Source organism: Anastrepha ludens, chromosome 6 (genome assembly GCF_028408465.1).
Source record: "Anastrepha ludens isolate Willacy chromosome 6, idAnaLude1.1, whole genome shotgun sequence".
Lineage (NCBI taxonomy): Eukaryota > Metazoa > Arthropoda > Insecta > Diptera > Tephritidae > Anastrepha > Anastrepha ludens.
In genome coordinates this window covers 85,872,543-85,886,934 of record NC_071502.1, presented here as the reverse complement: position 1 = coordinate 85,886,934, position 14,392 = coordinate 85,872,543, and the positions used below count along the sequence as shown (strand labels likewise).

Genomic DNA, 14,392 nt, shown 5'->3' with positions numbered 1-14,392 from the left:
TTTATGAACTACATTGACGTAGAGCTACAATCCGATACTATTTTAAGACATTTTTACGAGCCCAATTGTTGATTTTTGCCTACCTATTGTTACGTTTACGTCACGCACCCCCGATAAAAACACGTTTAATATCGTAAAGGTTTCAAAATATGTTGCAATAATATTCCTCACCTATGCATTTCCTGCCATATGCCCTTATAAATAATAGTGGGAAATTTTCATTTACGCTCCTTTCGAATCGCATTGTTTACCGGAAATTGTTTGTTTATATTCACACAACAAACTTTGCTTGCAGCGTATTCGCAGTCGTGTATACATTTACGCGCTTGTAGTGACAAAATTTCCAGTAATACATTCGAATCGCACAGTAATAAAATGTCACATGTGCCTTTGAAATGCACCAGCACATACGACACAATATGCGGCAAATTAATTTTCCAATTTTTGTGTAGGTGTTAAGCAAAAGCGGCAGAGCTTATTGGGTTTTTGTGGTTAAACTGCAACTGCAACTGCCGCTGCGACAAAAGCAATAGCAAAACAATCAGCGCGCAATGGTTCAATGCATTCAATGGCGTTATGCAAAGGTGATGTTGAGGAGTTTAGCAAGGTATGGTGGACTACTTGTGCTTATCTGTGAGTGTGTGTGTGTCTATCTTGGCCATGTGGCATGAAGTAGCTTTGAGTAAACTGCAAGAAATTGTCTTCCACTGTAAACCGGCAACCAAGCCGTTGCCTTGGCATTGCATTGCCTGTTGCGGTTTTAGGAACCAGCCGATCGAACGGCAACGAACAAACATTTGTGGTTTATGGCGGAAGCAAAATCTGTTTATGAAGATACAGATTCATGCGTACATATATGTATGTATGTATGCGTGTACACTTTGCAGAAAAATGGCAGTGAAAAAACAAAATTGAGTCTTTTGTAAAAATTGCCATAATTCTGCAGCCATTTTCCTCACTCTTCCTCATCTGCATTTCTGGCGAAACTTTTCTGGTTCGCATACAAAAGCGGCATTCACATGAATTGATTTGGTATTGTTTAGAAACCATTTGGTATTTGGAGCGCATGTGAAATTTGAAAACCGCAGGAATTTACGAAAGGCGCGTACAAATTTAAATAAATAATTTGGAGTTACTGGTTTTCCGAAGACAATATTTTTGAGTGCATTTGAAATTATTAAGTAGGGGAGGGGGCCCAGCTGTGACGCAGGCCCAGTTGTGACGCACCTAAATATTTTTGACATGCGGTATGAGAATGACAGTTTGAGCCCTGCCAATCATGTTCGTTTGACGTTCTGCAGTTTTTGGACAGACACCAACGTTAATAGTCGCATTGTGTATACGCGCACCAAGCATCGTGTTGAAAATCGTGCGAAAAAGTTATTTTGATTTTTTTCAAAACCCGAGTCACAACTGGGCCCCCTCCCCTACTAAATGCCATATATATATAGGGTTATTCAATAGGTGCGCTTCAACTTTTTTCCGATAGGAAGGGCGAACGACGCAATATTTTTTATTTTTCGCTTGTCATTTGTAAACTTCATTAGTATACATTTCATCATGGAACGCTGCACACTTGAGCAACGATTGCAAATCGTGCAAATTTTTTATGAAAATAATCGTTCTGTTGCTGCTACTTTAAGAGCATTACGGCCATTTTACGGTCCATTTAACAAGCCGTCCCGTTTTGGGGTCATGTGAAGTCATTGGTCTACAGTAACAAGCCGGCGACGATTTGTGAGCTCAGAGCCAATATTGAACGCGAAATTGCTGGAATTTCGGCCGATTTATGCAAAAGAGTGGTCGAAAATTGGGTTCAACGATTGGACTTCGTAAAACGTGCACGCGGTGGTCAAGCAAAAGAAATCGAATTTCATACTTAAATGTATATGTTCAAACTCGATAATAAAAAAAAAATTAGTTAAAAAAGTCAAACCGTTAGTGTTTTATTCAAAAAAGTTCAAAGGTTGAAGCGCTCTTACTGAAAAACCCTATATATATATATTAATTGGCTCGTACACCCTTTTTGGAGGGACCTACAGTTTCAAGCCGACTCCGAACGGCAGATATTTTTATGAGGAGTTTTTTCATGGCACAAATATACTCGGAGGTTTGCCATTGCCTGCCGAGGGGCGACCGCTGAGATTCGAAGTTACGTTCTCTCTGTGAATTCCGAATGGTAGTCACGCACCAACCCATTCGGCTACGGCGGCCGCCAGGTGAGTATAATTAATTTATGTAGCCTGCATAGTAGTACTAGTAATTTTTTTAAGTAGTAAGTAGTACTAGTAATTTTTTTAAGAAAAAAATTGGAAAACATTTTTTTTTTCGTTTCTCACTTAAAAGATGTCCTACTACTTTAAAATTGAAATACTCGAAGAATTAAGTTGGGAAAATGTCGAAATACTTCTCAATCTCAGTACAGAAAAAAATTAAAAGGCATTTTTCTCGCGACTATTAACATTTTTCAACTCGGTCGGTCTCATAACTCGATATATCTTTACCGGCTGACTTGAAATTTTAAATGACTAAATTCTCCATTTGTGGAATAACATCAAGACGCACGCCACAAATATGAGAAGGACCGCCAATTATATACATATATATATAAATACCCCAGCGAACCAAATTATGAAAAAAAACAGGTTTTTAAGATATCAAAATACGTATTTTTTTTTTTATTTTTTTTTTTGAATTCTAATGTATATATATTTCAAGAAAAAAAATCATTTTATGTTTCATAAGTGAAACATAACCAAACAATATATTTATACGAAGTTAATAGTGTAACAAATACTTGTAAAGTTGATAAAAGAAAAAACAAAAAAAAAAAAAAACACAATAAAAAATATTTAATAGTGTGTGCTGTCCCCACTGTTGGAAATAACTTCATTTAAACGATCAGGCATTGATGGTAAAAATTACCAGATAGTAGTCTCCAAATATTCTCAATGGGGTTTAAAACAGGGCTACATGCTGGACAATCCAAACGGTCGATTTTTCTCTCTTCGAAGAAGCCAAGAGTCGGTGGTTGCAGCATTATCTTGCTGATATATCAAATTTTCTCCCTAAAACCTTTCCGCAAATTCGATTATCAAGAAGCGCTGTGTACGTTTCCAAGTTCATGCGATTTGAAATAAAATAAATAGGTGACTTCTCATGATGCTCAAAAGCTGCCCAAACTATAAGGTAGCCGACGAGCATAGCAAGTTGCCCTTTCGCGGCGTGTGCGTGTGTCTCTCCAATACTTCATCTTTCCATCTGATCTGGCCCGTCTAAATTGAACTTTTTCTCATCACTAAAAATGATCCGAGCAAAATTTGTATTTGTCAGCAAATGGCATTCGAGCGTATTTATGGCACTGTTTCAACTTAGGTTTATGCAGTTTTTTTCGTATTTGATGTTATCGTCAGTACTCAAAATTTGCTGAATTCGACGTTTAGTCTAATGATAACTGGGACTTAATGCCACCTGCACTTAACGACTTACTAATTGCTAAATGCTTAATACGTGGCTTTATTGGCTCATCAACAATAGGAGGACGACCACGGTTTCCTTGTTTTAAGTAATCTTTGAGATTTTTAAGAATCTTTACCACAATAGTTGCACTTATTTCAGCAATTTTCGCAATCTAGTTTTTTACCTTCCTACTGCAAAAGGGCATCTATTTTTGCCATGGATTCTAAACGAGACTTTCCGAACGGCATTTTTGCTTTTATAACCTACGAAATAATACTAAAGTCTTCAATATTGCCTCAAAAGAAATGAAAATAACGTTACTCTGAAGTTAAAAATAAAAATATTGCGTGAAAATTTGAAGTGAATCCGCCAAATACTTTTCGAGTTATTCAACAATTAACAAAGCGGGCTGGGGCGCTCCGGAGCGTTCGAGAGTAAGTATAAAAACTTTAAATGCGTTTTTCTCAAAACTATGTTTTTTGAACTGGTGATCACTGCAACTTAAAAACCGTTTGGTAGATTTCAATAAAATTTATACTGCTTTTGAAAAACATAAAAAACTCGTGCCTGATCAAGGGATTTTTTTTCTCAAAAATTTCGTTTTTTTAACAATTAATCGTCGGTTTTTTCTCGAAAATCTGAAAAATATTTCCTGAGCCCGTCATATTGTTAATTTTGAAAAAAGCTTCGATCAGGCACAAAATTATCTATTAATAAACAAATTTCTCTTGTCCGATTGATTGGAGATGAATCTCCGAGGACTTGTGATGATGACCGCAGCAACTTCTGGAGAAACCGGCTCCACATAAACAGCGATAACTTTTGCAATTATTCTTTTTTTTTTTTAAATTTTGCTAAAGTTAAGGGGTTAGGCCACTCTAAGATTTTCAAAATATCGAATTTGTTTTTTTTTTTTGCTTAAAAGATGCTTTAAACTCTTTAGAATATAAAACAAAAAGTCCTATGCGTGAAAAAAATGTTTATCTCTAATATTTCGCACTTTTGCGCGAGCGCCTCTGACGTCTCTGACACGACTATTCAAATTTAAACCGTGTTTATCTCAAAACGTGATTTTTCAAAACTGCACGCAGCATAACACAAACAATTTTTAATATTTTCACTTGTAATTGTACAAGGATCTTTAGAACATTATTCCGCACTGAAATACGTACGGATTTTTTTATTAATTAATTAGAAAAATTTTTATAAACAATTAACGGTTCCATTTTAGATGAAAAATTCTACTTTTGACTTCAAACATCTGCAAAATACACAAATTTCAATATTTCTAAAATCCCGTACATATTTCTACAGCTATACTCACGTCGATTGAGAAGAATTTTTTTAATTTGGTTTAGGTGGACATTTACGTCAGTTGTACTGCGTGCCGTGAAGTGCCTTTTTCGCAGGGCGCGTTCACAGATTCACTCCAAAGGCGCCATTTTGTAATATTTTTCAATAAAAATATTTGTAATTACACTTAAATACATGCTTAATAATATACTTAAAAAGTTTTTTCCTAGCACCTTTCTTTCAATGTAAAAAAAATCCTTAAAAAACTGTTTTTTTTACAGTAGCTAGAGTGGCGTAACCCCTTAAGGCGAAACTTGGTGTATTAATGCTATGTTTTTATTTTTGTAAAATAAAGTAATCGACTAGCAAAAAAAAAAAATTATTGAAAATCATCATTTTTTCGGGCCTCTGACTACCTCTAACCTCTTAAAAAGAATTCACGGACTTTTGTGGCTATTCACAAGTATTTCGAACAATTATTTTATACACCGCAAAATGAAATTTCAGGTGCGGCTGCACGAACGAAACCAGTATTAGTTTGAAAAAAATTAAAAAAAAATAATAATTCATACGATTGCATACGTGCACAATAAATTACCTTTTTCATACGTTTGGTTTAATTTTGCTGCCGCTACAGTGGCCCACAAACAGTGATAAAAAACGGGAGAAAAAGGAAACAGTCTTCCATTTCTTCTGTGAATCCATTGCCCTATGGAGAGATAGAATCTCAACCCTGGATAGATGTTCGAGAGTCTCAAACAACTGTTTCGCTTAGATGTCAATAGCCTAGTAAGGCTGCTGAACTGCACAGACTGGGTATAATCATGCTGTAAATAACCGTTAAACAAGGTAACGAGGATGTGGCAACAAAATGGTGCGGAAGCGTTAGTTGGATTCTGGATGAAGCATCGCTTCAACCAGCCAACCAACCAACCAACAGTGGCCACAGGGGTATAGCTGGATACATCTTTTGTCAAAAAATAGAAGGATATAAATACAGGTGTTGTCCGTGGTTGAAAAGTTTACCAATACCATAGTAGTAGCGTTTATCCAATTTCAATCGAATAAACCATAAAATATGCACTTTTTTTAGATTTAAGTTTGTATAAGAGATACTACGCCACCTTTTCCAATTTTCAGTCGTAATTTATGTTACTGTGTGAAATTTAAGCGCCTTAGCTTTTGGGGTTCCGGAGAAGAGGTTTTAAAAATTCAGTTTATATGGCAGGTGATACGCAACCTTTTTTCATTATCTATTACTTTTCATTATAGGTACGGTAGGTATACACAATTTATTCAAACGATATTATTTTTGGAAACAAGTTTGAGACAAATAAATTGTAAAAGGCTAAGGCTAGTATTTTTTTAAAATTTATTCAATAATGTATGGTGTATTAAAAGTATGGCGAATGCTACTACAGTGACAGTACTGGGCCGGACATAAATCCGACTCGTTCTAGTAACATCAAACTGACTTTGGTGGGAATGTCCAGTGAGAGAAATTCAAAAAATTTGGCTGATACCTAAAGTGAACTTTGACACGAACTTTTCTGATTTAGAATTGGAAAGCACACCTTGAATATTTTCTTCATATGAGGGTTGGCCGTTTGACCAATATTAAGCAAATCTTCAAAAATTTCAAGACCACTCAACGTATTTCAGTACATTACTTTTTTCAACGGGCCCTACGTAATTTTGCAACACTCTTAGGGAATTTATAGATGTATGTATGCATATCTATCAAGAGCAGCAAAAATATTCTGATCCTCGAATCACGGAAAATATTTTATTTTTAGCTAAAAAATGTATAAATGGAAGAAATTACTCACTTTGGCCTTGACGTCAGACTAGGATCTGATGTTTTGCGTCGACTATTGCGATTGCGTTTTTGCGATAAACGCTCCTTGTATGATTCGGAGCGATTAACCGAGACGGGTGCGCTTTTATTCTGTTGATGTTGCTGATGTAAACTGTACGTACGCCCCGCCAATTTCAAGTTTAATATGTTTCGGTTTTTTGGTTTTTTTTTCATAGAACGCGAATCGTTGTGCGCCATGTGCATGTTGTGGAAAAGGCATGCAAATGAAAACAAATTAGTACAAAAACAAAGAGAATAAGAGAAAATCAAAATCACAACTCACCGTTCGCGGCGTGCATCTTTCCCTTCTGCTGCATCCTGCGCATTCGTATCGGTTGCAGCTGACAAGTCGGCCGCATCGCCTGGCAATGGCACATTCGATTCACGCGTTGCGCGTCCCAATGCGCCTTTACCCGCGACGCCAGCGCTTGATTCGCCGCCCGGCCCGCTGGCTGGGTATGAAGCGCTCGATGGCAAGCGTAGCTGTACATCGTCTGTGTTGTCGGCGGACGTTGTGGCATTGCCGTTGGAACGCAGCGCTTGGTTGCCTGCATCCGGTCTGCGATCGGAGGGTTGTCGCACTATGGATGATGTGTGCAAGCGTTCTGAAAATGGAATGAGGGCAAAAGAAGGAAGAGAGATGGCAGAAAATTAGTTAGGCAATCAAAATATTAGGAAATCAAAATTAAATATTTATAATAAATATTTCATAAAAAAGGATGATAAAGTAAGTGCGTATGTAATATTTCATTGAATAATAAGACAAATAAACTTCACAATCTTTCACCAAATAACGTTTGGCTCCTTGGAGATTACATGCCATTTCTAAATAGGAAGCCAATCATAATCTATTTTTTTTTTTCAAAAATTATCTTTTTTATGGGCGTAGGAAAGTTAGTTTGGTTATTTCTTCCACCCATCCCTTGCACCCATCCCAAACCAATCCCTGCACTGATTCCGAAAATAAGTATGCTCTTTACTAATAGCTGCGGGGATTAAGAAATCGTTGGTGATCCCTTGATGACTCTCTTACCCAGCCACTTTCTAACCAGTAAAGATCTCCACACTTTTGCGTTCGTTGATTATCGCACTCTACACGAATAATTTTACAAAAACAGGCCTCCCTATTCAAAGGCCAAGAGCAATAGATATGATTTCACACGTCTCGTTCCTGACCCTTATTGCATACCTGCTTCTTCGTTTTCTTCTTTACTAGAGCGTTCAGGTTTCAGTACTTTTGAGTTTATAAGAACTTGTGCTCCCTGGGAACAGGCGGAAGTGGTGCAGAAGTTGAACAACCTAAAAGTTTTCGCTATCTAAAAATGTCAAGAGAAGGCTTCCCCCTGCAATGTGTTTTTGAGCTTTATACAAACTCGCTAACTGTCAATACGTCACATATAAGATTTCGAAGGAATGCCCGTCAGGTCAAAGTTCAACTATGAGAAGCCCATCCAAATAAAACTTATTGATGTCAAACTGAACTCTGCTTGCTCAAAAAAACAAAACTGAGATGCTCTGCTACTTATAATATCTTTTTAAACCCAATACCCAATACTACCCACCCAATATCGTCCATATTAAGTAAGAAAGGTAAATTAAGCTTGAAAGCATTGACCGACTGACTATTCAATATGGCTCCTTTCCATAACTTTTTTTTATATATTTTAGTTATTTTATTATTTTGCTCACCAACACTTAATTGCTTGTAGAATTCTGCGCGCTTTTCAGCGCTCGCGCTCGCGCCCGCACTTGCACCTACACCAACACCTCCGCTTGTCGTCAAGGACATCTGCCCCTTGCGTTGCTTTTTGGCCACTTTGCTCGCCGCTGCAGCCGCAGCAGCTGCGACTGCTCTCCGATTACGATAGTTATTCGTTTTTTCGTTGATCTTGGCCGCAACTCTCGAAGTGAGAGATGGGGAAGATGTTTTACGCTTTACGTCTGTTGTTTGAGTGCCCGCCTCATCGGTCGACACAAAAATTGGCGGCGACAATGAGTTCGTTGCAGATGAATTGGAGCCAGAAGTGTTGGAGCTAGGCGATGCCTCCACGCCACTTACACTACCACCGCGACTACTACCGCCACCACCATAACTACCACTGGCTCTGGCTCTCTCCTCACGTTCCAATTCATCGCAAGAGTAGAAAGCTTCATCCTCAAAGTTGCCGCTACTTTTGCTGCTTTTCGAGCTGTTTGAACTGTTGCGCTTCACTTTGGCGTCCAATGCTTTTTGCGTATCATCCTCAGCAATACATTTGTAGATTTCTCTGTTCACACACTCCTCCAGCTCCACTGATTTCTTTTTCTGCTTCTTTTGTTTCTTCTTTTTGTTCTTATCGCTGCCGCACTCGTTATTATTGTTGTTTAAATGATCGCAAAATGAATTCTTGAGATTTTGTTTCTTTACAAGTATTACATTGCGCTCAGCCTTGGTGTCATGCTCCTTCGGCGTTTCGGCCACTACATTTTCGGGCGGATACTTTAACGCAATCGGCATTGGCTTGCAAGTGGCCGCCAAAGTGATAGCCGTTGTGGCCACTTCCGACACCGACTTGCGACGCGTGAATGTAAACTCTTCAGTATTTAGAAATTTCTTGTTGCTCATCACGAATTTGACGAGCGCATTTAAATTAAGATTATTATGGCCACGTGATTGTTTCTTAGCCGCCTCTTTTTCCGCACGTTTATCCTTCTTCTTTTGTGGGCTTACCGCCTCCTCACCCGCCGTCACCGCAGAAGACGCAACTACCGCTGCCGCTGCAGCAGCAACACGTTCGGCCGCAGCTATTTTGCGCGCACTACGTGAACGTTTCAAGCTCTCGCGCTTCTCCAGATCGGTCATCTTCGTTTTGGAAGAACTCTTCTCGATGCGGTTATGTTTAAACTTTGGGTCGGTAAGCAGTATCTTCTCTTTACCATTGCCACGTTGAGGCGATAATTGGTCGGCGTCAGCATCACTGCTTTCGTCATCCGAATCGGTGGAGTCCGTATCCGCATCCTCGTCATCGTCGTCGTTATCATCCTCCTCATCACTATACTCGGCGACAGAGGTGGCGACTCTTGCGTTAGGCTGTTTGTGGGTGCTTTTTGGTGTATATTCACCCAAGCGCGCAAGCGTGCTTACAGCCGGTGGTACTTCAGCACTCTCGAATGAACCATGCCGACGCGCTAATGAAGATGAGAACTTGTAGAATTTGCGCTTCGGTGGATCAGTTTTGATGGACTTGAGTGTCGTCTTCTTATACTCCGGCTTGGGATCGCTGAGCAATGGCAGTGCTGTAATATGCCCCTCCGCTCCATTCAATAAAATATTCACCTCACTATGATACAGTGACTGTTGTGATGGGCATGCAAGCAAGTTGCCTCCGATCATCGCATCACCTGACGATATCTGCCCTTGCGCCAACACTGCATTGTTGCGCTCCTTCTCCGCATCCTCGTCCGCTTCCTCCAATGAAGTGGATTTGTCCGCTTGCAATATGAAATGGGGCGATTTGGAACGCTTACGTGTCGGCATGTGGCCAGTAGATTTGCGACGAAAGCTAGCACGTCGAAACTTCTCAAAACGCGACGGCTCACTGCCGCCTGAGCTGGGCACCGCCAGCGAATTATTAATACTGCTGGTGCTTGTGGGTGATGCATCATCTGCGGAATCTGCCCCACTGCTCCCGCCACCCGAGAGGCGAAACCACATTTTATCGCGCAGCTTCTCCATCGTGAATAAGTCTTCTTAATTTTACTAAGTAACTTTGACTAGCGAACGTATTTTTTTTTATTATAATTTCTTTTTAATTTGTTCCACTCTTTTTTATTTCTGGCTGCACTTAAAGTTTGCTGCGCACTAACACTTTTGTTGGTATATATGTATGTGTGGACGCGCATATGTTTAACGGTCATAAAATATTTTAAGTTTGGCGGCGGCGGCGTATTACAACTGTTGTTGGACGCATCCCATTGGCGGCTGTGTTACACTGTAATTTTCTAAGTTTTTCAGCTATAAGCATTTACTTCAAATTTCTTGGTAGCTGTGCTGAAGTCGGTGAATTTTGCGATTTTCGTGTACTTTCCGTGAATTCGTATCGTTTTATTTTTCGTATCAATTTTAAGATCGTTGCAATTGTGCGTTGCCAAATGCATTTCCTAAACGTGCAGTTTAAAGACAAGTTAAAATGGAAAATTTTGAGTCTAAATAATTGGCGTAGCCCGTCTCGTCGGTACACTTTGACGCCGCGTTTTTGTGTGTGCGATGTTGTTGGCAATTTCGACTGCACTGAAAGACGTTTTTGGCAAGCCAATTTTGTTTTGGTGGCCATTAAATTTCATGTCATTTTTGAAAATATGTGAAAACAAAAACATTAAAAAATACGGCGGGATATGAAGCAAATACGTACGTGCGTTTGTATGAAAAGCTTCGAATAATTTACAGGAAAAATACGAATATGTGTCATAACGGTTAGAGGCCAAAAAATCTGAGAGCGAATTGGTTAAAGAGATGATTATTTGTGGAAAAAGAGAAATAACTTCAGAAAACTGGAGAGAGAGAGAGAGAGAGAGACGGGGGGAGAGAGAGAGATTTTTTCACGCCAAGCAGCAATACATGCAAATAATAGTTGAATGATAAATGCTGCGGGTGAAGGCCAAGGCTTTTGGACAGGCTTTAAAGCAAAATAGACTGCAGTGAGGTAAAAAACGAATCACTTGTGGGAAAAACAAACCAACTGTTTAATGGATTTCCTTTGAAGTATAGCGTAACACGGCCAAATGGACAGCTGCAATAACGAAAAAATGGCTAAAGATTTTTTTTTATTTTGGTGGAAGGGAATATTTCTATATCCAAAAAGTGGATTAACCTAACCTGAGTGAGGTTGAATATTTATTTATTCATAAATGGAAATAGATAATTTCAGTATGAAAACTTTACTACGGAAAATTTAATAAATAACTTTTTGCAGTGCAGAGCAAACTTAATGACCTAAACCCCCTAGCCAAAATCGTTGCAATACGAATCAATGTCGCGAAAACTAAGCCCATGAAAACAACACTTTGCTAGAAAATAGATTCACTATTTATGGGGAGTCCAGTGATAATGTAAACAGCTTCACCTATCGAGGAAGCCAAATTTCACTGGACGGTGGAGAAAAATACGATATGGATACACTGTTCACTAAGCAGGGCTAGTGAAGGCACCCCGCACGACACTAACCACCTTTTCACATGTCCTTTAAAGCCTACTCATCTAACACTCCTCCTCTCCCTTTGGACCCAACCTGTCGAAAGAACATGTTTCCTGGGCCTACCTTTAGATGAGCCAGACGGTGATACACTTTACACTGACGGGGCTTCTATTACTGTTAAAACAACAACAACAATAACAACGATATCGATATGCGAGAATCAAAAAGGCAAAGCAGTTTTTGCAAGCCTCAAAAAGATTTGGTTTTCCAAACAGCTGACAACGCGTACCAAACTACGAATTCTTAATTCCGTCCTACTATGTGGCTGTGAATCGTGGGTGGTGTCTGTATCTGCAATGTGGAAGCTGCAGAAATTTGTAAGCCGATGTCTAAGAACAATTATCATTTGAAGCAGACAAAAACCATTTGACATTGAAAGTCGAGAGGGCAAATATAATTGGATTAGCCATACATTGCGCAAGCCAGCAATCGACATGAGTAGAATGGCACTGGAGTGGAGACGACAAGGCTGGCACCGCAAGCGACAGTCTAAAAGATCTTGGCGACGTGGGCTTAACGAAGCGTTTTTAGAAATTGCCGAATGTCTCTTATGAACCCAAATGAAGATAAAAGCGAGAAGTAGATAACATTGGAAAACTTTTTTTCGGGACTATGCGCCCAAAGACGGCACTATAGCAACTAATAATAATAGCTGCGCCCTGACGACCGCCGTAGCCGAATGGGTTGGTACATGACTACGATTCGGAAGTGCATATATACATATATATATTTATCGGGTTTTTTTTTAGCTGCAGACAAACTATCGACGCCACATGCCCAGACTTATTGGAAAAAATAATTCAAAAAATTGATCGTATGGACCATGTAACTCATAGCCGCAATGGGCATATGCCGGGTTTCACATTCAATAAATAAATGCGATGAAATTATCCACCAGATTATAATAAATAAAAATGTATTTTAAAGTTCTTGAAGTTCTCAAGGTTTCAGAAAATACCCAATTCATGTAGCTGCGCTCGAAAGTACATATATTGGAAAAAAAAAATTTATATTTGCGAGCGTATTATTAGTTTGCGAGCGTAAATACAGGCACAGGAATTGAATGACATAATTCACTAAATAAAATAAGGCTCAGTGGGATATATTATAAGCCTCTTTACGTTGAACTACAAGCTTGACCTGGTCTTTTGCGAACTTTGTAGGAGAAGACTACATGGAGTCGACTACATTTCGTTGGGATTACAGATCACAGAAGGTGACTGCATACAAGAAAAATAACAAGACCTAGTAGATACTTCTTGAGAGATGATCGCAATTTGCGGAAAATAGTTTTAGACGATGAAGTCTTATGAGTGACTGAATCGTTTGGCAAGGAGACTGGCACCTAGGTACGGCAGTCCTTAGTCGGGGGAAAACCCGAGACATTTCGGAAACATAGAACTAGCTGCAATGGAAATGGAAACTGGCACCCCAATGGGCTTCATATTATCTGTTAACTAAAATATGTTAGTTAAATTTTCTTAATTTAATGTTTTTATTTTTCCAAATTTTTCTTTTTTCTAAAGCTCACTCTGAGGGGTTGTCAGCATAATAACCAATGAAAAGTTATTCTTTAATATGTTTCCCAAATCAGGCTAAAATTTAAAAAAAATCGAAACGTTTGCTCTTTACTAATCGAAATAGTGCTTGGGAGACTAACCCCATTTAAATAGAGATAAACTTTTTGAATTTGTTTAGAGCGAACACTTTTATTGGTCGTAATTTTTTCCGAAGGGGTTCTTTTATTTAGTTGCTGTTATTGTAACAACATAAATATTTTCCGTAAATATTTAGGAGCGATAGTCATTGGACACATACAAATCCGAATCGAATCGTTTTGCTAACATAGAACCGTCTGTTGTAGTCACTTATTGTGCTGGTGGTCTACATACATTAGGGTGCGCGTACCGAATTCCATCGGCGCAATACGAATTACAAACACTTTCAGAACATATTTTTGATGCCAAACTTTTCTTTAAATCCATTTTTTTAAACGAATTGCACATTTTTAATTGCCAAAATCGCACAAACACACACAAGTACATCACGATCGGGTACGAAAAAATTAGCCGCAATCAATTGAAAATAAATTATAATTATTAAGAAATAATATTCAATCGAACGTACGTTATTCGTTTCGCAGTTTCTTTTAGACTAAAGCGATTATAAATATTTTTACACCAAATGCTAATAAACAGCTGCTCTCATAAAAAACAAACGAAACAAACTATTCACTAATGGCTCGAAACGGTGATAAGATGGACTGCAAATGGCAACGAGTGCGGGTACGTTATCTTTCAACGAAGAAGAAAACATACACACATTCGGCAAGAGTTAAAAATAACAAGAAATTGCGTGCGAAAAAAATCAAAGTTAAAAAATAATTGCATTGGAAAATAAATGTGGTGAGAAATGCAACAGACAAGCATCGACCGACTTTAATCGAAACATGGGAATCATCGCAGCAGATATGACAATTGGCGATGCTTGTTTTGAGAATCAAAATGCGAAAGTAAGTGGTGGACAAATTCGAAAGCAATAAGAAGCT

General features: G+C 38.7%; 1 protein-coding gene across 6 annotated transcripts in view; it reads right to left on the bottom strand.

Moving 5' to 3' along the window:
* LOC128867898 (uncharacterized) overlaps nt 1-14,392 on the bottom strand; it is a 192,645-nt gene that overhangs the window by 140,575 nt on the left and 37,678 nt on the right. The window contains exons 1-4 of one of the 6 annotated variants that reach the window (XM_054109493.1): nt 13,972-14,076; nt 8,300-10,750; nt 6,894-7,215; nt 6,582-6,722 (exon numbers count right to left, since the gene is read on the bottom strand). In XM_054109493.1, the coding sequence (XP_053965468.1) occupies nt 6,582-6,722; nt 6,894-7,215; nt 8,300-10,325 (2,489 nt within the window). In that variant the 5' untranslated portion in view covers nt 10,326-10,750; nt 13,972-14,076. Of the gene's footprint in view, nt 1-6,581; nt 6,723-6,893; nt 7,216-8,299; nt 11,041-13,971; nt 14,077-14,392 lie in introns of those variants that run through there. The other 5 variants (XM_054109491.1, XM_054109495.1, XM_054109494.1 and 2 more) reach the window with 5 other exon arrangements.